The 21,434-nt window shown below is 46.5% G+C and overlaps 1 protein-coding gene across 1 annotated transcript in view; it reads left to right on the top strand.

The window, feature by feature from the left end:
- Positions 1-289: 289 nt before the first annotated feature.
- Positions 290-21,434, top strand: part of LOC129707927 (chorion-specific transcription factor GCMb-like) — a 32,854-nt gene continuing 11,709 nt past the window's right edge. Inside the window, 2 exon segments of the mRNA XM_055653400.1 lie at positions 290-1,285; positions 6,507-6,644. Coding sequence (XP_055509375.1) covers positions 6,549-6,644 — 96 coding nt within the window. The 5' untranslated portion in view covers positions 290-1,285; positions 6,507-6,548.

Consider the following 21,434-nt stretch of genomic DNA (forward strand, 5'->3'; position numbering starts at 1 on the left):
ACCCACGCTGCACTCCCTCAATAGCAAGAATGTCCTTCCTCAAATTAAGGGACCAAAACTGCACACAATACTCCAGGTGCGGTCTCACTAGGGCTCTGTACAACTGCAGAAGGACCTCTTTGCTCCTATATTTGATTCCTCTTGTTATAAAGGCCAACATGCCATCTGCTTTCTTCACTGCCTGCTGTACCTGCATGCAACTTTGACAACTTGTTCTGTTTGATCTTCTGTTTGTGCACGCCGGGTTGATTGCATACGTCGAAACAGGGTGGACCACGTGAAGGTTGCAATCTCCCACCCCAGCCATGCCATGTATCTGTACACTGTAAATGGCTCGATTGTAAACATGTATTGTCTTTCCACTGACAGGATGGCACGCAACAAAAGCTTTTCACTGTACCTCAGACAATAAACTAAACTAATAACTGAAGCCATTTATGTTCATTTAGTCATAGAGTCTTCGAGTGTAAACAGGACCTTCGACCTAACTTGCCCACGCCGACCAACATGCCCCATCTACACTAGACCCACCTGGATGTGTTTGGCCCATATCCCTCAAAATCTGTCCTATCCATGTACCTTTCTAAATGTTTCCTAAACGTTGCATCAACTGCCAGCAGGGCGTTCCATACACGCACTACCCGTTGCAGTCGGTCAAGTTCCTACCAAATATTTCCCCCCTCACCTTACACCTATGTCATCTGGTCCTCGATTCCCCTACACTGGGCGCGAGACTCTGGGTATCTACCCGCTATATTCCTCTTCATTTAATTTTTTTTAAATGCCAATCCTGCCATTAGCCATTTGTAAGCCAGCAAAATGACTTTGATTTTTGACCGCGTGATATCCGCTTACACCCATAAAAATGCAACACAGTGAAATGTTTCAATTTTCCTGTTTCTGATAAACTGTGGCTTCACGGCACTGAACTCAAATTTGGATTGTCTGAAGAAAGGACTGAGTCTAAACGTCACCTATCCATGTTCTCCGCAGATGCTGCCAGACCCGCTGAGTTACTCCAGCACTCTGTGAAACGTCACCTATCCATGTTCTCCACAGATGCTGCCTGACCCGCTGAGTTACTCCAGCACTCTGTGAAACGTCACCTATCCATGTCCTCCAGAGAAGAACTACATTGGCGACTGCTTTGGTGCTACCTCCTGCACCCACACACAACTCACTGGCTTCATCCATTTCACCACTAACTTCCATCCGGCACTCAAATACACCTGGACCATTTCCGACTTTTCCCTACCATTTCTTGACCTCACTATCTCCATCGCAGGTGATAGACTTCTGACCGACATCCACTATAAATAGGTATGTTGCAAAACCTACCTGAATCGTCGTTGAGAATCTGTCCCAGCCCGTGTGTGTGATTTTGGCGCTGTTCAGAGGGGGCGGGTTTAAAATGCGATTTTCACTAGGCTGTTGCAATCGAAAATGTTCAGCCTAGTAAATCATTAACGAAAAATCGCTGAAAGAACCCGTCGCAAAAGGTATTATTAGTTTTTTTGGCCTTGTATAATAGTTATAGTAGTTTAAAAATCACTCTCTAAACCCGCGACCTCTCGCAGCCCCAGGGTTTTATAAAGCAAACAATTAAAGGTTACCTTATAAACCTTATTTTTACATTAAAAGGGGCTTCTTAAGAACCCTGTCTATAAAGTTTTCTATAGTGAGTAGCTCATTATGGGCTCTTTATATCCCGCAGTATTTTTCTGGGCATTTGAGGCACAAATCCAGCGCAATGTGAACGTTCTAAACCAGTGCGTTCACAGGAACCCAATAGAAAGCTGATTTAAATGGACTTTAATTCACAGCAATTGAACACTAAGTTCCTTCCATTTGGCCTATAAATTGATGTAAATGAGATTTTAAAATCATGTTTTATTGTGAATTATTTATGAATATTATTTGGACACTTGGGCTATTTAAAAACGTTAATCATTTATTAAGAAATGGATAGATGTTTAGATCTAGTAATTGAAGTTTGAAATTAGCTACACTTGGGTAACTAGCTAATTATATGCTTTAATTTCAGGTCATCCAAGTTAGATTATTTTATGTTTGTTTCAGAATGGTTCAATCTACGATAACTGAAAATTTCATTCAGTTCTCTTAATTTTTAAGAAGGTTATGGGCTTTTGACAGCACACGATCGCAGCTTTTTTGTTATGTCCATAGAAAATCAATAGGGAACAAGATGCTAATTTCCAAGTATGAAAATGGCCATAACTTTTTAAATACTTGAGATATGAAAGTGAATTAGGTGTCAAATTAAACTTCTTTTTATGCTTTACCTGATGGGATAAATTACAGACTTGATTTTTTAAATCTCAAAATTTTGTAACATTGCTACTATAAACCTACTAACTCCCATGGCTATCTGGACTACACTTCTTCCCACCCTGCTTCCTCTAAGGACTCCATCCCCTACTAATTCCTCCGTCTACGCCGCATCTGCTCCCAGAATGAGGCGTTCCACATCAGGGCATCAGAGATGTCCTCATTCTTCAGGGAACGGGGGTTCCCCTCTTCTCCCAAAGATGAGGCTCTCACCAGGGTCTCTTCTATACCCCGTAACTCTGCTCTCACTCCCCACCTCCCCACTCCCCCACAAGGGCAGAGTCCCCCGCAGTCTTCAGAGATGCTACACTTGTCGCTTTACCTCCCCCCTCGACTCCATCCAAGGACCCAAGCAGTCGTTCCAGGTGCGGCAGAGGTTCACCTGCACCTCCTCCAACCTCATCTATTGCATCCGCTGCTCTAGATGTCAGCTGCTCTACATCGGTGAGACCAAGCGTAGGCTTGGCGATCGTTTCGCCGAACACCTCCGCTCGGTCCGCAATAACCAACCTGATCTCCCGGTGGCTCAGCACTTCAACTCCCCCTCCCATTCCCAATCCGACCTTTCTGTCCTGGGTCTCCTCCGTGGCCAGAGTGAGGACCACCGTAAATTGGAGGAGCAGCACCTCATATTTCGCTTGGGCAGTTTACACCCCAGTATGAATATTGACTTCTCCAATTTCAGGTAGTCCTTGCTTTCTCCTTCCCTTCCCAGCTCTCCCACAGCCACTGCCTCCACCTCTTCCTTTCTTCTTCCAACCCCCCCCTCCCCCACCCTCACATCAGTCTGAAGAAGGGTTTCGACCCGAAACGTCGCCTATTTCCGCTCCATAGATGCTGCCTCACCCGCTGAGTTTCTCCAACATTTTTGTCTACCTTCGATTTTCCAGCATCTGCAGTTCCTTCTTAAATATGTTCTCCAGAGATGCTGCCTGACCCGTTGAGTTAGTCCTGCACTCTGTGAAACGTCACCTATCCATGTTCTCCACAGATGCTGCCTGACCCGTTCTTTTTGACATTTATTACTGTCATTGATATACTGTCCGACAGATTTAAGTTGCTCAAGTTGAACATTTTCGATTGGAGACACAAAGAACTTCAGAGCCTGGAATTTTGAGCAAATCACAAAGTACTTGGGAGATTCATAAATTCATAAATTTCTAAGCGGGAGGAACAGAATTAGGCCATTCAGTCCATCGAGTCTGTTGTCATTGCTCTTTGTGTAATAATTTAATTTTTAGTTTAGTTCAGAGATACAGCACAGAAAGAGACCCTTCGGCCCATCGAGTCCATGCCGACCATCGATCACACATTCACACTGGGTCTACATTATTTCACAGTCTTTTCCACTCCCTACACACCTGGGGCAATTCACAAATGCCAATTAACATACGAACCCGCACCTTTTGGGGGGGGGTTTATGTCATTTTTTATACATTTATTCATTTGTTCCATTGGAAATAGAAGAAATTTCTAAATACATTTGCGCAGACGTGCCATGAATGAATTATATTTTGTGATATTAAACATTAATGTAATGGAATTCTCTGCCACAGAAGGTAGTTGAAGCCAGTTCGTTGGTTGTATTTAAGAGGGAGTTAGATGTGGCCCTTGTGGCTAAAGGGATCAGGGGGTATGGAGAGAAGGCAGGTACAGGATACTGAGTTGGATGATCAGCCATGATCATATTGAATGGCGGTGCAGGCTCAAAGGGCCGAATGGCCTACTCCTGCACCTATTTTCTATGTTTCTATGTTTCTATCATTCTTGACTGTCACTGTATGCCATGTTGTCACTTGCGGGCGGAGCACCAAGGCAAATTCCTTGTATGTGAATACTTGTCCAATAAACTTATCCATTCATTCATTCAATTAGAGTTAAAATACCAATTTTAGTTTAGTTCAGAGGAACAACACCGAAACAGGCCCTTCGGCTTTTGGGAGTGGGGTGTTATCACGTAGAATGGCGCAGCTGGTAGTGCCGCTGCCACACTGCGACGGAGACCCCCCCGGGTTCCATCCTGACCTCGGGTGTTGTTTGTCTGTGTGTGGAGTTTGCACGTTCTCCCTGGGATCGCGTGGGTTTTCTCCGGGTCCTGTTTCCTCCCATTTCCCAAAGGCGCGGTGTCTGTAAGTTAATGCCCCCCCCCCCGTGTGTAGGGAGTGGGTGAGAAAGTGGGATAACATAGAACGGGTGACCAATGGAAGGCGTGAACTTTGTGGGCCGAAGGGCCTGTTATCATGTGTGTATCTTGTAAATAAGAACTTAAAAGAACCACAGATGCTGTTTTTAAAAAAAACACGCTGTGCTGGAGAAACTCAGCGGATCAGGCAGATCTGACCCAAAACGTCACCTATTCATGTTCTCCACAGATGCTGCCTGACCCGCTGAGTTACTCCAGCACTCTGTGAAACGTCACCTATCCATGTTCTCCACAGATGCTGCCTGACCCGCTGAGTTACTCCAGCACTCTGCATTTGAATGTATCCTGATTTAAAGCTCTTTCTGTCCCCCTCCCCTACCCCCCCCCCCCCACCCCCACGCTCCACCCCCCCACGCTCCACCCCCACCCCCACCCCCCCACGCTCCACCCCCACGCCCCACCCCCCATGCCCCACGCCCCACCCCCCCCTGTCTCCAGAGCATAGCCTTTACTCCTTTAGTTTAGCTCAGTTTATTTCCACGTGTACTGAGAGAAAATAAAGAAAAACATTTTGCTGCATGCTAACCAGTCAGCGGAAAGACTATACAAGACCGCAGGAAATTGCAGAGATGTGGATGCAGCCCAGACCATCGCACAAACCATCCTCCCTTCCGTTGACTCCATCTACACCTCACCCTGCCTCAGCAAGGCCAGCAGCATCATCAAAGACCAGTCGCACCCTGGCCACTCCACCTTCTCCCCTCCCCCATCGGGCAAGAGGTACAGAAGTGTGAAAACGCACACCTCCAGATTGAGGGACTTTCTTCCCAGCTGTTATCAGGCAACGGAACCATCCTACCACAACCAGAGAGCAGTCCTGAACTACTATCTACCTCATTGGTGACCCTCGGACAACCCTTGATCGGACTTTGCTGGCTTTACCTTGCATTAAACGTTATTCCCTTATCATGTATCTGTACACTGTGAATGGATCGATTGTAATCATGTATCTTTTTAGTTTGGTTGAGAGATACAGTGTGGAAACAGGCCCTTCGGCCCACCATGTCCGCATCGACCAGCGATCCCCGCACATTAACACCCATCCAACACCCATTAGGACAATTTTTATATTTTCCAAGCCGATTCACCTACAAACCTGCACGTCTTTGGAGTGTGGGAAGAAACCGAAGATCTTGGAGGAAACCCATGCAGGTCACGGGGAGAACGCACAAACTCCGTACAGACAGCACCCGTGGTCGGGATCGAACCACGGTCTCCGGCGCTGCATTCGCCTTGAGGCGGTAACTCTAACGCTGCGCCACCGTGCCCCTATTGTTTTTCTGCTGGTACAATGAAATTCTTTGTTGTACACATCATACAGCGTGGAAACAGGCCCACACCAACCAACATGTCCGATCTGCACCAGTCCCACCTGCCAGCGTTTGGTCCCTATCCCTCCAAACCTGTCCTATCCACGCACCTGTCTAATTGTTTCTTAAACATTGCGTTAGTCCCTGCCTCGACTACCTCCTCCGGCAGCTCGTTCTGTAAACCCACCACTTTGTTTCATGCCCATCTTTGGTGTAAACCAGCATCTGCGGCTCCTTCATCCACAGTTGGATGAATGATGGTCTTGGCATCTTATTCAGCATCAACATTGTGGGCCGAAGGGCCTGTTCTTGTGCCGATTTCTTTATAGAACATGTTCTATCCCTGGCAGAAGAGATACATCCTTTACAACGGGCTCTAGATACAGAGTCTGGGGTCGGATAGGGCTCTTAAAGATAGCGGAGTCAGGGGATATGTGGAGAAGGCAGGAACGGGGTACTGATTGGGGATGATCAGCCATGATCACATTGAATGGTGCTGGCTCTAAGGGCCGAATGGCCTACTCCTGCACCTGTTGTCTATTGTCTATCGTCAATATAGGATCGCACGCAACAAAAGGTTTTTACTGTGCACGTGACAATAAACTAAACTGAACTGAACTGAACTAAACTCTGCCCTCTCACAGCCCAGCCGACTATTCTGAGGGAAGCTAACAGACTCCGGACGCATGATGTCTACAGGAGACCTCTATCAAGACGCTGACTGTGTGTGTTCCAGTGGAATGAAGATTACCTGGGATATTAATGACCCCAAGCTGCCCCAGGTAACTCTCTCAAAACCTCTTCAACACCCCACTATCATATCTACCTCCGCCACCGACCCCTGGCAGCGCGTTCCAGGCACCCACCAAACTTCTGCTCTCTTCATCTAATGTAAATGTTACCCCATCGCAACTTAAAGCTGCGCCCTCTAGTCTTTGATACTTGCCGAGGCTCCGTGAGGCGCTGGCCAGACTACATTGCTAGTATTGTGAGCAGTGTTTGGGGCCCCATATCTGAGGAAGGATGTGCTGGCGATGGAGAGGATCCCGGAGGAGGTTTACATGAATGATCCCAGGAATGAGTGGGTTAACATATGATGAGCGTTTGTCGGCACTGGGCCTGTATTCGCTGGAGTTTAGAAGGATGATGGGCGGGACCTCATTGAAACGTACCGAATAGTGAAAGGCCTGGATAGAGTGGATGTGGAGAGGATGTTTCCACTAGTGGGAGAGTCTAGGACCAGAGGGCACAGCCACAGAATTAAAGGACGTTACTTTCGGAAGGAGATAGGGAGGAATTTCTTTAGTCAGAGGGTGGTGAATCTGTGGAATTCATTGCCACAGAAGGCTGTGGAGGCCAAGTCAGTGGACATTTTTAAGACTTTTATGATTAGTACGGGTGTCAGGGGTTATGGGGAGATGGGGTTAGGAGGGAGAGATAGATCGGCCATGATTGAATGGCGAGTATATTATTCCACTCCTAGAACTTATGAACTTATAAACCGCAGGCAGTAAGTTATAGGAACTCTCCCTCATCTATGTAAGGAAAACCCTTGCCTCCTTTAAACCTTGCCGCCACCTTCAAACTATGCCCTCCTGACCTTGACCTTTCCACCATGGGAAATAGGTTCTGGGTGTCTGCCCTATCTACGCCTCTCTAAAATTGGACAGGCTAGAGGCAGGAAACATGGTACACAAAAATGCTGGAGAAACTCAGCGGGTGCAGCAGCATCTATGGAGCGAAGGAAATAGGCGACGTTTCGGGCCGAAACCCTTCTTCAGACTGAAGGAGTTCAGTCAGAAGAACATGTTCCTGATGTTGGGGGAGTCCAGAACCAGGGGCCACACAGGTTAACAATAAGGGGTAAGCCATTTAGAACGGAGACGAGGAAACAGTTTTTCACACAGAGAGTTGTGAGTCTGCGGAATTCTCTGCCTCAGAGGGCGGTGGAGGCAGGTTCTCTGGATGCTTTCAAGAGAGAGTTAGACAGGGCTCTTAAAGATAGTGGAGTCAGGGGATATGGGGAGAAGGCAGGAACGGGGTACTGATTGGGGATGATCAGCCATGATCACATGGAATGGCGGTGCTGGCTCCTGCACCTGCTGTCTATTGTCTATTGATGTACTACATCGAATAATATTTCTGTTGCATCAACTAATCACTTGTTTGCTATTTTGTGATGGTATTCTTTCACCTTTCTTTGTAGTTTTAGTTTAGTTTTGAGATACAGCGCAGAAACAGGCCCTTCGGCCCGCAAATCGGCACCGACCAGCGATCCCCGCTCATTAACACTATCCTACACCCATGAGAGATAATTGACATTTATACCAAACCAATTGGCCTACAATCAGCCATGATCACATTGAATGGCGGTGCTGGCTCAAAAGGCCTACTCCTGCACCTATTGTCTATTGAAACCAAAGGGGCAACTTTTTCACTCAACAGGATGGTAGGTATCTGGAACAGGACGCCAGAGAAGGTAGTTGAGGCAGGTATTTTAACAACATTTCGACTTTAGAAATACTACGTGGAAACAGGCTCATCGGCCCACTGAACCCGTGACGACCAGCGACATAATAACACTATCCTACACACTAGGGACAATGTACAACTTATTACCAAAGCCAATCAACCTACAATCCTGTACGACCTTGGAGTGTGGGAGGAAACTGGAGCACCCATATAACCATATAACAATTACAGCACGGAAACAGGCCATCTCGACCCTTCTAGTCCGTGCCGAACACATAATCTCCCCTAGTCCCATAAACCTGCGCTCAGACACATAACCCTCCATATCTTTCCCGTCCATATAACTATCCAATTTACTTTTAAATGATAAAAACGAACCTGCCTCCACCACCTTCACTGGAAGCTCATTCCACACAGCCACCACTCTCTGAGTAAAGAAGTTCCCCCTCATGTTACCCCTAAACTTCTGTCCCTTAATTCTCAAGTCATGTCCCCTTGTTTGAATCTTCCCTACTTTCAGTGGGAAAAGCTTATCCACGTCAACTCTGTCTATCCCTCTCATCATTTTAAAGACCTCTATCAAGTCCCCCCTTAACCTTCTGCGCTCCAAAGAATAAAGCCCTAACTTGTTCAACCTTTCTCTGTAACTTAGTTGCTGAAACCCAGGCAACATTCTAGTAAATCTCCTCTGTACTCTCTCTATTTTGTTGATATCCTTCCTATAATTAGGCGACCAAAATTGTACACCATACTCCAAAATTGGCCTCACCAATGCCTTGTACAATTTTAACATTACATCCCAACTTCTATACTCAATGCTCTGATTTATAAAGGCCAGCACACCAAAAGCTTTCTTTACCACCCTATCTACATGAGATTCCACGTTCAGGGAACTGTGCACAGTTATTCCCAGATCCCTCTGTTCACCTGCATTCTTCAATTCCCTACCATTTACCATGTACGTCCTATTTTGATTTGTCCTGCCAAGATGTAGCACCTCACACTTATCATTATTAAACACCATCTGCCATCTTTCAGTCCACTCTTCCAACTGGCATAAATCTCTCTGTAGACTTTGAAAATCTACTTCATTATCCACAACACCACCTATCTTAGTATCATCTGCATACTTACTAATCCAATTTACCACACCTTCATCCAGATCATTGATGTACATGACAAACAACAGTAGACCCAACACAGATCCCTGTGGCACCTCACTAGTCACTGGCCTCCAACCTGACAAACAACTATCCACCATTACTCTCTGGCATCTCCCATTCAGCCACTGTTGAATCCATCTTGCTACTCCACCATTAATACCCAACAGTTGAACCTTCTTAACCAACCTTCCATGAGGAACCTTGTCAAAGGCCTTGCTGAAGTCCATATATACAACATCCACTGCTTTACCCTCATCAATTTCCCGAGTAACCTCTTCAAAAAATTCAAGAAGATTAGTCAAACATGACCTTCCAGGCACAAATCCATGTTGACTGTTCCTAATCAGACCTTGTTTATCCAGATGCTTATATATATTATCTCTAAGTATCCTTTCCATAATTTGCCCACCACTGACGTCAAACTAACAGGTCTAAAATTGCTAGGTTTACTCTTAGATCCCTTTTTAAACAATGGAACAACATGCGCAGTACGCCAATCCTCCGGTGCTATTACCGTTTCTAATGACATTTGAAATATTTCTGTCATAGCCCCTGCTATTTCTACACTAACTTCCCTCAATGTCCTAGGGAATATCCTGTCCGGACCTGGAGACTTATCCACTTTTATATTTCTCAAAAGTGTCAGTACTTCCTCTTCTTTGAATCTCATAGTTTCCATAGCTACTCTACTTGTTTCTCTTACCTCACATAATTCAATATCCTTCTCCTTGGTGAATACCGAAGAAAGGAAATTGTTCAATATCTCCCCCATCTCTTTTGGCTCTGCAGATAGCTGTCCACTCTGACTCTCATGGATTAATGGACCAATTTTATCCTTTTGCTATTAATATAGCTGTAGAAACCCTTTGGATTTACTTTCACCTTACTTGCCAAAGCAACCTCATATCTTCTTTTAGCTTTTCTAATTTATTTCTTAAGATTCTTTTTACATTCTTTATACTCCTCAAGCGCCTCATTTACTCCATGCTGCCTATAATTATTGTAGATCTCTCTCTTTTTCCGTACCAAGTGTCCAATTTCCCTTGAAAACCAGGGCTCTTTACAATTTTTACTACTTCCTTTCAACAGAACAGGGACATAAAGGATCTGTACTCTTAAAATGTCACCTTTAAATGTCCTCCATTTCTCTTCCACATCTTTCCCATAAAACAAACGGTCCCAATTTACTCCTTTCAAATCCTTTCGCATCTCCTCAAAGTTAGCCTTTCTCCAATCAAAAATCTCAACCCTAGGTCCAGTTCTGACCCTCTCCATAATTATATTGAAACTAATGGTATTGTGATCACTGGACCCGAACTGTTCCCCAACGCATACCTCTGCCACCTGACCTGTCTCATTTCCTAACAGGAGGTCCAGCACCACCCCTTCTCTAGTAGGTACTTCTATGTATTGTTGCAAAAAACTATCCTGCACACATTTTACAAACTCCAACCCATCCAGCCCATTTACAGAATGTGTTTCCCAGTCTATCTGTGGAAAATTGAAATCTCCCACAATCACTACCTTGTGCTTACTACTTACTTACAACTAATATCTGCCATCTCCTTACATATTTGCTCTTCCAATTCTCGCTCCCCATTTTGCGGTCTATAATAAACCCCTATAAGTGTTGCTACCCTTTCCCATTTCTCAGTTCCACCCAAATAGCCTCCCTAGACGAGCCCTCTAAGCTATCCTGCCAAAGCACTGCTGTAATATCTTCCCTGACTAGCAATGCAACACCTCCACCTCTTGCCCCTCCAATTCTATCACACCTGAAGCAACGAAATCCTGGAATATTTAGTTTCCAATCACAGCCCTCCTGCAATCATGTTTCACTGATCGCCACAACATCATACTTCCAGGCACCTTTCTTACAATGCTCCTAGCATTAAAATATACACATTTATGAAACCCACCCTCTCTTATTCTCTGTTTATTGTCTTTTTCTTCTCTCTCCCCTACATTTTGGGTCAGAGTGCTACCATTCTCTGCCCCCTGCTTCACACACTGACTGCTAGCTTTCCCAATTTGAGTCCCTCCCCCCAACCATACTAGTTTAAAGTCTCCCCAGTAGCCTTTGCAAATCTCCCCGCCAGGATATTGGTCCCCCTCGAGTTCAAGTGCAACCTGTCCTTTCTGTACAGGTCGCACCTTCCCCAAAAGAGGTCCCAATGATCCAGAAACTTGAATCCATACCCACTGCACCAGTCCCTCATCCACGCATTTATCCTCCACCTCGCTCCATTCCTACTCTCACTGTCGCGTGGCACAGGCAGTAATCCTGAGATTGTTACCTTTCCAGTCCTTCTCCTTAACTCTCTACCTAACTCCCTAAATTCTTCTTTCAGGACCTCTTCTCTTTTTTTACCTATGTCGTTGGTACCTATATGCACCACAACCTCAGGCTCCTCTCCCTCCCATTTCAGGATTTCTTGGACACGTTCAGACACATCCCTGACCCTGGCACCAGGGAGGCAAACTACCATCCGGGACTCCTGTCTGCATCCACCGAATCGCCTATCCGACCCCCTGACTATAGAGTCCCCTATTACAATTGCCCTCCCCTTCTTTTCCTTACCCTTCTGAGCAACCGGACCGGTCTTTGTGCCAGAGGCCCGGCCGCTGTCGCTGCCCCCAGGTAGTCTGTCTCCCCCACCCTTACTCAAGCATGAGTACTTATTTTCAAGGTGTACAGCCACCAGGGTACTCACCAGTCCCTGCCTCTGCCCGTTGCCCTTCCTAACTGTGACCGTTTTCTGTCTCCCGTGGTCTTGGAGTAACCACCTCCCTGTAACTCCTTTCTATGACCTCCTCGCTCTCCCTGAGCAGACAGAGGTCATCGAGTTGCTGTTCCAGGTTCCTGACACGGTCCCTTAGGAGCCCCATCTCGACGCACCTTGCGCAGATGTGGACGTCTGGAGGGCACTCAGACTCCATGACCTCCCACATCTGACATCCAGAACAGTAAACTGCCCCGGTCCTCATTCTCCCCCTTATCCCAATACAATAAAGCCTTACCCGGGATTTTGTATTGTATTGTATTCAAATTTATTGTCATTGTCTCAATTTGAGACAACGAAATGAATTTCCCTTACAGGCAGTATCACAGGGATACAAGCCGATCAGCTGCTTCCTCTAGTCCGTTCGACCAATCAAAGGCTTCCACCAGCGTGATCCGTGAATGGAACGTTGCAGATTTTGGTTCCTCCTCCCTCACCAATGGCTCCTGGACCTCTGTTGCAACAAGCCCCGCGATGGGTTTTACACTCACCGCACGGAGGTCGCTCCTCCCTCAACAACGGCTCTTGGGCCTCCCGGAGAAAACCCACACAGGTCACGCACAAATACGATACGATAGATGTGTGGGGATCGCTAGTCGGCATATTCTCGATGGGCCGAAGGGCCTGCTTCCATGCCGAATCTTTAAACCAAACTAAAGTAAACAAAACTAATCTAAAATGAATGGTTACGAGAACAATCCCAGGGATGAGTGGGTTTAGATATGATGAGCGTTTGACGGCACTGGGCCTGTACTAGCTGGAGTTTGGAAGGATGGGGGGGGACTTCATTGAAACTTAATGAATAGTGAAAGGCCTGGATAGAGTGGATGTGGAGAGGGGAGAGTCTAGGACCAGAGGGCACATCGTCAGAATTAAAGTACGTTCCTTTAGGAAGGGAATGAGGAGGAATTTAGCCAGAGGGTGGTGGCCATTGATTGCTATTTTTATGATGGAAATTGACAGGTTCTTGATTAGTATGGGTGTAAGGGGTTATGGGGAGAAGGGGCGGGGGGGGAGAGGGAAAGATAGATCAGCCATTTATTTATCCCAGGAAGTAAATTGATCTGACAACAGTTGACACAAGAATCGTGAAGTTCAAGTGGTGAGTGGAAAGGTTTGGGGGATGTGGATAGATTGGGGGTTGGGGGGGGGGTGGGGGGGGGGGGGGGAGGGGGAGCCAGTCTACCCCACGACAGAAGGGGGAGGAGTTGTACAGTTTGATAGCCACAGGGAAGAAGGATCTCCTGTGGCGTTCTGTGCTGCATCTTGGTGGGGCCAGTCTGTTGCTGAAGGTGCTCCTCAGGTTGTCTTGGAGGGTGTGAACTAGTATGGTCCAAGATGCTCTGCAGTTTGAGCACCTGTGGTCAGTATGGAACCGGAGACTTGTGGCGCTGTAAGGCAGCAACTCTACCACTGCACCACTGTCCGAAGGCATTTGGACAGGTCCATAGACAAGAAAGGTTTAGAGGGATATAGGCCATTTGTACATAAGCACGGATGAGCCTTGGTGGGGCATCTTGATTAGCATGGATGGTTCAGGGCCAAAGGGCTTGTTTCTGTGCTACATCTCTTTATGGTTTGGTGAGTTCAGAAGTTAACATTATGGGTGTAGAATTAGGCCATTTGGCCCATCAAGTCCACTCCACCATTCAATCATGGCTGATCTCTGCCTCCTAACCCCATTCTCCTGCCTTTTCCCCGTAACCCTTGACCCCGTTCTAATCAAGAATTTGTCTATCTCTGCCTTAAAATTATCCACTGACTTGGCCTCCACAGCCGTCTGTTGCAATGAGTTCCACAGATTAACTACCCTCTGACTAAAGTAGTTCCTCCTCACCTCCTTTCTAAAAGAGCGCCCTTTAATTCTGAGGCTGTGACCTCTGGATTGGTATCCATGACTTCAGTTGAGTTTTCAGCATAGACGTGGATAGACAATAGACAATAGGTGCAGGAATCAGCACCGCCATTCAATGTGATCATGGCTGATCATCCCCAATCACTACCCCGTTCCTGCCTTCTCCCCATATCCCCTGACTCCGCTATCTTTAAGAGCGCTATCTAGCCCTCTCTTGAAAGTATCCAGAGAACCGGCCTCCACCGCCCTCTGAGGCAGAGAATTCCACAGACTCACAACTCTCTGTATATCATTCTTAAACTGTGGCCCCTGGTTCTGGCTCCCCCAACATCGGGAACATGTTTCCTGCCTCTAGCGTGTCCAAACCCGTAATAATCTTAAATGTTTCAATAAGACTCCCTCTCATCCTTCTAATTTCCAGAGAACACAACCCCAGCCGCTCCAATCCATCAACATATGACAGTCCCGCAATCCCGGGAATCCTTGTGAACCTACTCAGTGCAAGCATTAATAGTAAGATTAAAAGAGAACTTACCAGTTCGAAGTTTGATCGTTATTTTATGAGGAGTAACGTTGAGGGAATACGTGAAGAACCCCGCCAGGACGCATGTGTGTCATTCTTCAAAGCAGCGGTGTGAAATCACAGATAACTGTAATGACTGAACATAGTAAGATAAGAGAAGAAAATACCAGTTGAGTATATGATCAAGGGTGGGAGCGGAGGGCACGTATTCCCTCAACGTACTCCTCATAAAATAACGATCAAACTTCGAACTGGTAAGTTCTCGTTTAATCTTACTATTTTACTTCGGAGTCACGTGAGTGACTACGTGAAGATTTCAAAGCTCTGTGATTTCATGCCGTGGAAATGAGTCCATGCATCACATCTGCCTTAATTGACTATGGGAGGAATTGTGTTAACATGTTTAGGCATGAATCCAACATTGGAATCCATGATAAATTGTTAACAACAAATTATAGCCCCTATTTATGGGGTGAAATTATATTACAGAACTTAAAATTGGCTCTGCAAGTTCCAGTTTAACTACTGGTTTGTGGTAGAATAGTTGGAACATTTTCCCCTGATCCATCCTGCTGTCTCGAGGATTTGGTTCATTGGTACATCCAACTCCATAGCTGCCGATGTAGTTGCAGCCCTGGTGGAATAAGATTTGAATATGTTAGTATCCACCCCGGCTGTTGTTAACACCTGTTTCAGCCATCTGAAAATAGTTTGAACCGACACTTTTCCGTGGGTTTGTTTGTGACTGATTAGTAGTGCCATCTCATAGCCTCAGATGCTTTTGGTGTTCTCCATATAGAACAATAATTGTCTTATTATACAGAGACGATATCTGTAGGGTAATCCCTAAATTCTATTTTGAGGCCTGATGATCCCAGTCTGTTCTGTTTGACTAATTCGTAATATGAAACGTTATATTCCTGTTGAAGAAGTCATATAGTCCAGCCTTAACTTATGTACGACTGTACCCTTAGTGCCATGACCAAAGCCATCAGCATGACTGTTTTGTGCGTCAGTCTTTGCAGGGACAGAGCTGTTGCTGGAGACCAATTCCTTAGCAACGTTAGGGCAATACTCATATCCCATTTAGAGAGTACCTGGTTCTTGGGGGATTGATATAAAAAATTCCCCTCATAAGTTTGGTTACCAGGGGTGAGTCTCAACAGAATGACGCTCTGATCCTCGCCATAGATATGTTGAAAGGGCACTTCTGGCGCAGTTAATGGCACTGTAACTGAACCCCTCATCATAATGGAGGCCTGCCAGGAATTCGAGAACAGACGTTATGTTCATCAAACTCTGTAGTTTCTGTGACAATATATCTCCCATTTCCTGATGTATACCAGATATAGTTTTTTGGTGGACTGTCTGTGGCCCGCTGAGATAATGTTTAATGTTCGGTCAGCCAGTCCCAGTTGCAGTAGAGGTTTCTTTGGGCTTTACAAATTGATAGGTTTGTTGTTTTTGACATGGATGGGTTCCCGTTACGGGATGAACCAATAATCTGGTTGTTTCAGGATGGTGATGCATGGTTAAAACCCATGTTGAGTATCACAGGGAACCATGGTTAAGTAGGCCAATCGGCACTACCAATTAACAGACACTGAGTCTTGTTGTATTTTTCGTAATACCCGACTGATGATGCAGAGAAGGAGAGAATGCATAGATAAATAATTGCCCCCTCAATGCAGTGAAAAGCATCTGTCCCTGCTGTTCCAGGGTCTGGTTCCCAAGAAACACAGTTTGGTAACTGGTGATTAAGTCTTATTTTATTGAATTTGCGTGACCTGATATCTGTCACTGAATTTTGGGTTACCGGGTAAGTAAGTAGCTGATATTCCAATATTTCTCTGGATACACCATTACCAAATTGTATTAGTCAGATTGTCACTCTGTAGTCTAACACACTGGTGATTTATCCCAGAGTAGTATGACTTTAGGTCATAGAACGTGCCCCACATTTCCAGGTAGTTTATGCCCAGTGTCTGTGATAATGATGCCTCCTGTGCCTTTCATCTACCTCCACAGATGGAGATGGAAATTGGTAGTACCCCAACCAAGCGCACTGGCATCAGTTTGTAGCACCACTAAGGGTTTGCTGATAACGATAGGGTTGGAACAATGCCGAATGTTATTCCTCCACCATTTTAATTCCATAAGCTTTGATGGTGGCTTATTGGTCTGTCGAAATGACCAGTATAAACTTTGAGTGTTTGTATTTTTGCCCTTTGTAGATTTTTGGTAATACAAAGGTCCAAATTATGGGGCTGGAAAGGCAGACACTATATGCCAATTATACTTGCTACCAATCTGATAGACGGTTCACTGATGTCAGTGGGGTTGTTGCAGGCCTCAGTTAAGACTGTAGCCTTGTCCTTTGGTAAAGTCACCGACATGTGAGCTGTCAATAGTGAACCCCAAATAATCCATTATGTTGGTAGGCGTTAGTTTAGATTTAACTGGATGGATGATAACCCCAGTTTTCACCCAATTGTATGGTGGCTGTTACAGCTAGTTAGGCCAACTCCAAAGTTATGCCCACAATTAGTATGATCATATGATTATGTATTTGGTAAAGCTCTATACTGCCAGAGCTGCCCCATCCAGTTGAATTTTTTAAAATAACGTTTGTGATCAGTCCGTGTAGGCACTGAATAGTAAGCATCTTTTAGGTCGATGCTAGCCATGGAGTAACCTTTGGAAATCAGTCCTTTAGCAGTTACCAGTTCCCATTTTGTACTGAATATATAGTACAGTGCATTCAATTTGGTCTATTCGATGATGATGCGACTGTCGCCATCTATTTTGTTTTGGTAAAGATATAAGACACAAATTCCAGCCAATCGTGTTGGGTTTACCCATTCCCCCTTTTGCACAATTCAATGGTATATCCCTGGATACTGCTCAGGATATAAGTGTCTGTAGTTGATATACACCATGTATCCAAAAGAGTGTAATCTCCCACCAATGTGTGTATTATCCACTCTTCCTATAATTTGTAAGGGACCAGACCCACCTACCTCCATTGTTACCAGTTAAGACTGTAGCCTTGTCCTTTGGTAAAGTCACCGACATGTGAACTGAGTCAATTGTGAACCCCAAATAATCCATTATGTTGGTAGGCAGTTTACAACGTGTATTGACTGGAAGTTTGCTTCTTCTGTGTGGTCTTCATGGAGGTTGAGGCGCCGGTGTCTGGGTTTGTTTTTGGGTTGGGGGGTTTGCGCATCTTCCAGAAAGGCCGGTCTGGGCTATGGTCTAAAAGACCGCTGTCCTGTATGCCCGGCCTTTGAGCTTTCACCAGCTTCTCTTGTTCTGCTGGTGGGTGCATAAGGGTGCTGTCTTTGGCTGTAGGAGATCCTTAATGTTGTCGCCTTTATGAGCCCCAGGGCTTTCCTTAGTCCTGCTCCGACATGTTTCCAGATGCTATTTCCACGACTGGAACATTCAGGGATGCGCAGTTTCCTGGTCCCAAGTATTTTTGCAGTGGTGTCCATCGTGGTCTGGCTGTATGTATTTGGACACCATGACCAGTAGATTTTGCCTTCCTGCACCCCCTGCACACTTGTAGCTTTGTTCGTCAAAACCCCTCTTCAGGGTCAGCCCAGAATTGACCCCCCAGTACTCCCCTCTGACGAGGGAGATGCACTGTGCAGCCCTACAAGAGGTTCTGCTGTGGGTTTTACATAGTGCCCACAGTGACTAGACTCCATCTCCCGGAGCCTGTCATGTTGGAGCTCGGCTCCATAAGCCGCTCCAACTTTCTTCTCATGTTGGAGCTCGGCTCCATAAGCCGCTCCAACCGGCTCCAGCGCTCACGGTCGCTGGCCGCCCAAAGTCGGACTCATCAGTCAACGACTCTTTTGGTTTTCTTCTTGCCTTCCCGCCCAGATGCAGTGTTTAATCTGGCCGGCGCGGGTGCGAAGTCGGACACAGTTGTTCCCTTACAGGTGATTCCAGTGCCGCCGGCCGCTGCTGGCGTCCGCAACTCCGCGGTCTTCCCCCGCCAGCTTTGTCGCAGCTCTGGTCGACTTCTTTGTCTTGTGCACGTTTCCCCCACCTGTAGAACTGTATGGGAACAATAAAGACCGCAGTATCACTTACCTGCAGGTCCAGGCTTAAAACTTGCCGTTTAAGGGGGGAACGTCCTTCCAACCCTCCTCCTGCCGTTTTGACTTGTCAAAGCCAACGGCTCTGTTCTGTATAGTCTCCCGCCCAGCCATGGTGTTTAATCTGGCCGGTGCGGGAGCGAAGTCGGGCACAGCTGTTCCCTTACGGGTGATTCCTGTGCCGCCTGCCGTTGTTTGCACAGCTCTCCATGTTTCCCCACCTGTGAAACAGTATGGGGAGAATAAAGACCGCAGTTTCACTTACCTGCAGGTCCAGGTTAAACTGTCGCTACGGGGGAACGTCGTTCCACCCCGCCTCCTGCCGTTTCGATTTGTCAAAGTCAACGGCCCCATTCAGAATAGTCTCCCGCCTGGCCGTGGTGTTCTGGCCGGCGCGGGACCAAAAGTCGGCACAGCTGATCCCACTTACGGGGCTTGTGCCTTCAGCTGCTGCTGGCTCCCGCAACTTCACGGTCCTCCCCAGCCAGCTTCACTCGCAGCACTTGTGGACACTATTTTGTCCAGCTTCCCCCCCCCCCCTGTGTAAAAACAGCGCGGGGACAAACACTTCCGCAGAGTAAATCACTTACCTGCAGGTCGCGGTTTCAAACTTACCGCTGCGGGGGAACGCTCCACCCCGCCTGTCGTTTCGCAAGCGTGAAAGCGATATGACACGCATGCGTCCTGGCAGGGTTCTTCACGTAGTCACTCACGTGACTCCGAAGTAAATTCAAGCATTAATAACTGGGAATTATAATAACAATCTATTCTTGGCTAATGGGCTTGGGATAGTTGGCCCAATGTCCTGACCTGAAACAGAGCCTGGCCAATCCCTCCCCAGATGCTGCCTGGCCTGCTGAATTCCCCCAGTACTTAGTGTTTTGTGCAAGATTCCAGATGTGCAAGATTCCAGCATCTGCATTTCCTTGTGTCACCCTTTATATTGTACTAGACTAAGCTTCACACGGGTGGGCTGGTCCCCCAATGCAATATTCCACCTCTCCACCAATCCCAATATACACACACACACACACACACACACACACACACACACACACACACACACACACACACACACACACACACACACACACACACACACACACTCACTCACACACACACACTCACTCACACACACACACACACATATACACACACATACACACACCCACACACACACACACACACACACACACACACACACACACACACACACACACTCACACACACACACCCACACACACACACACACACACACACACACACACACACACACACACACACACACACACACACACACACACATACACACACACTTACACACTCACACACACATTCATTCACACACTCATTCACACACAGACTCACACACACTCTCACACATACACTCACACCTACACTCACACACACATACATGCTTACACTCACACTCGCACACATACACTCACACTCACATACACACTCACATACACACTCACACATACACACTCACTCACACACACACACACACACTGACTCACACACCATATATATGACAGTAAACTTTCTTGAATCTACTCACACAGCTGAGCGCGGCCTCTCCATTGTGGGGCTTCCACAGATAGTGGCACTTCCGCAATCAGCGCCACCTCTGTACTCACCGGAAATTACGCAATCAGCGCGACCTGTCCACTAAGCGGAAGACTGGACGAAAGACTGTCGGACATAATAAAGCATTTATTCCTTCCAAACACACTTGGACCTAATAAAGCATTGCAGTTTCAAGCACAGGCAGGGCAGCAGGCCAAGCAACTCATGGCATTGTCATTTCATTTCATTTGTTGTCTCACATGACTGTATATAGACTTGACTTGAAATGCATTGTTGGCCCTGCACTCGCTGTGACGACCCACTACACCCATGCTAGCGCTCCAGATCCCCCCTCCCCTCCCCCCATCCCCTTTCCCCACTGGCTACCAATATTGGAATTGTGGAGAAGTGGAATATTGCGTTGGGGGACCAGCCCTCCCATGTGAACCTGGGACCCAACCGGTCCCCACTTGGTCTAGTTATATATATATATATATATATATGAAGAAGGGTCACGACCTGAAACATCACCCATTCCTTCTCTCCAGAGATGCTGCCTGTCCCGCTGAGTTGCTCCAGCATTTAGTGTCCATCTTCGGTGTAAACTAGCATCTGCAGTTCCTTCCCATATACAGTACATCTGTGTTAGTGCGTATTAAGAGCCCGTCCCACTTGGCTATTTTTTCGGTGACTGCCGGCGTAGTATCAGTGTCACCAAAAGATTTTGAACATTTCAAAATCCGGCGGCGACCAAAAAAATGTTGCGACACTTGAAAATAACATCATCACGTCAATACATCATCACGTCAATACATCATCACGTCAATACATCATCACGTCAATACATCATCATGTCAATACATCATCACGTCAATACGTCATCACGTCAATACATCATCACGTCAATACATCATCATGTCAATACATCATCATGTCAATACATCATCACGTCAATACATCATCACGCCGCGTCACGGCCGCAAATATTTCAGTGACCCTGATAGGCCGGTCAATGATGTCAGCAGTCACCGAAAAAATCGCCAAGTGAGACAGGCCCTTTACGAAACGTTCTAGCCGCCTCTAACAACAATAGGGACC

This window comes from Leucoraja erinacea, chromosome 2 (genome assembly GCF_028641065.1).
Source record: "Leucoraja erinacea ecotype New England chromosome 2, Leri_hhj_1, whole genome shotgun sequence".
Lineage (NCBI taxonomy): Eukaryota > Metazoa > Chordata > Chondrichthyes > Rajiformes > Rajidae > Leucoraja > Leucoraja erinaceus.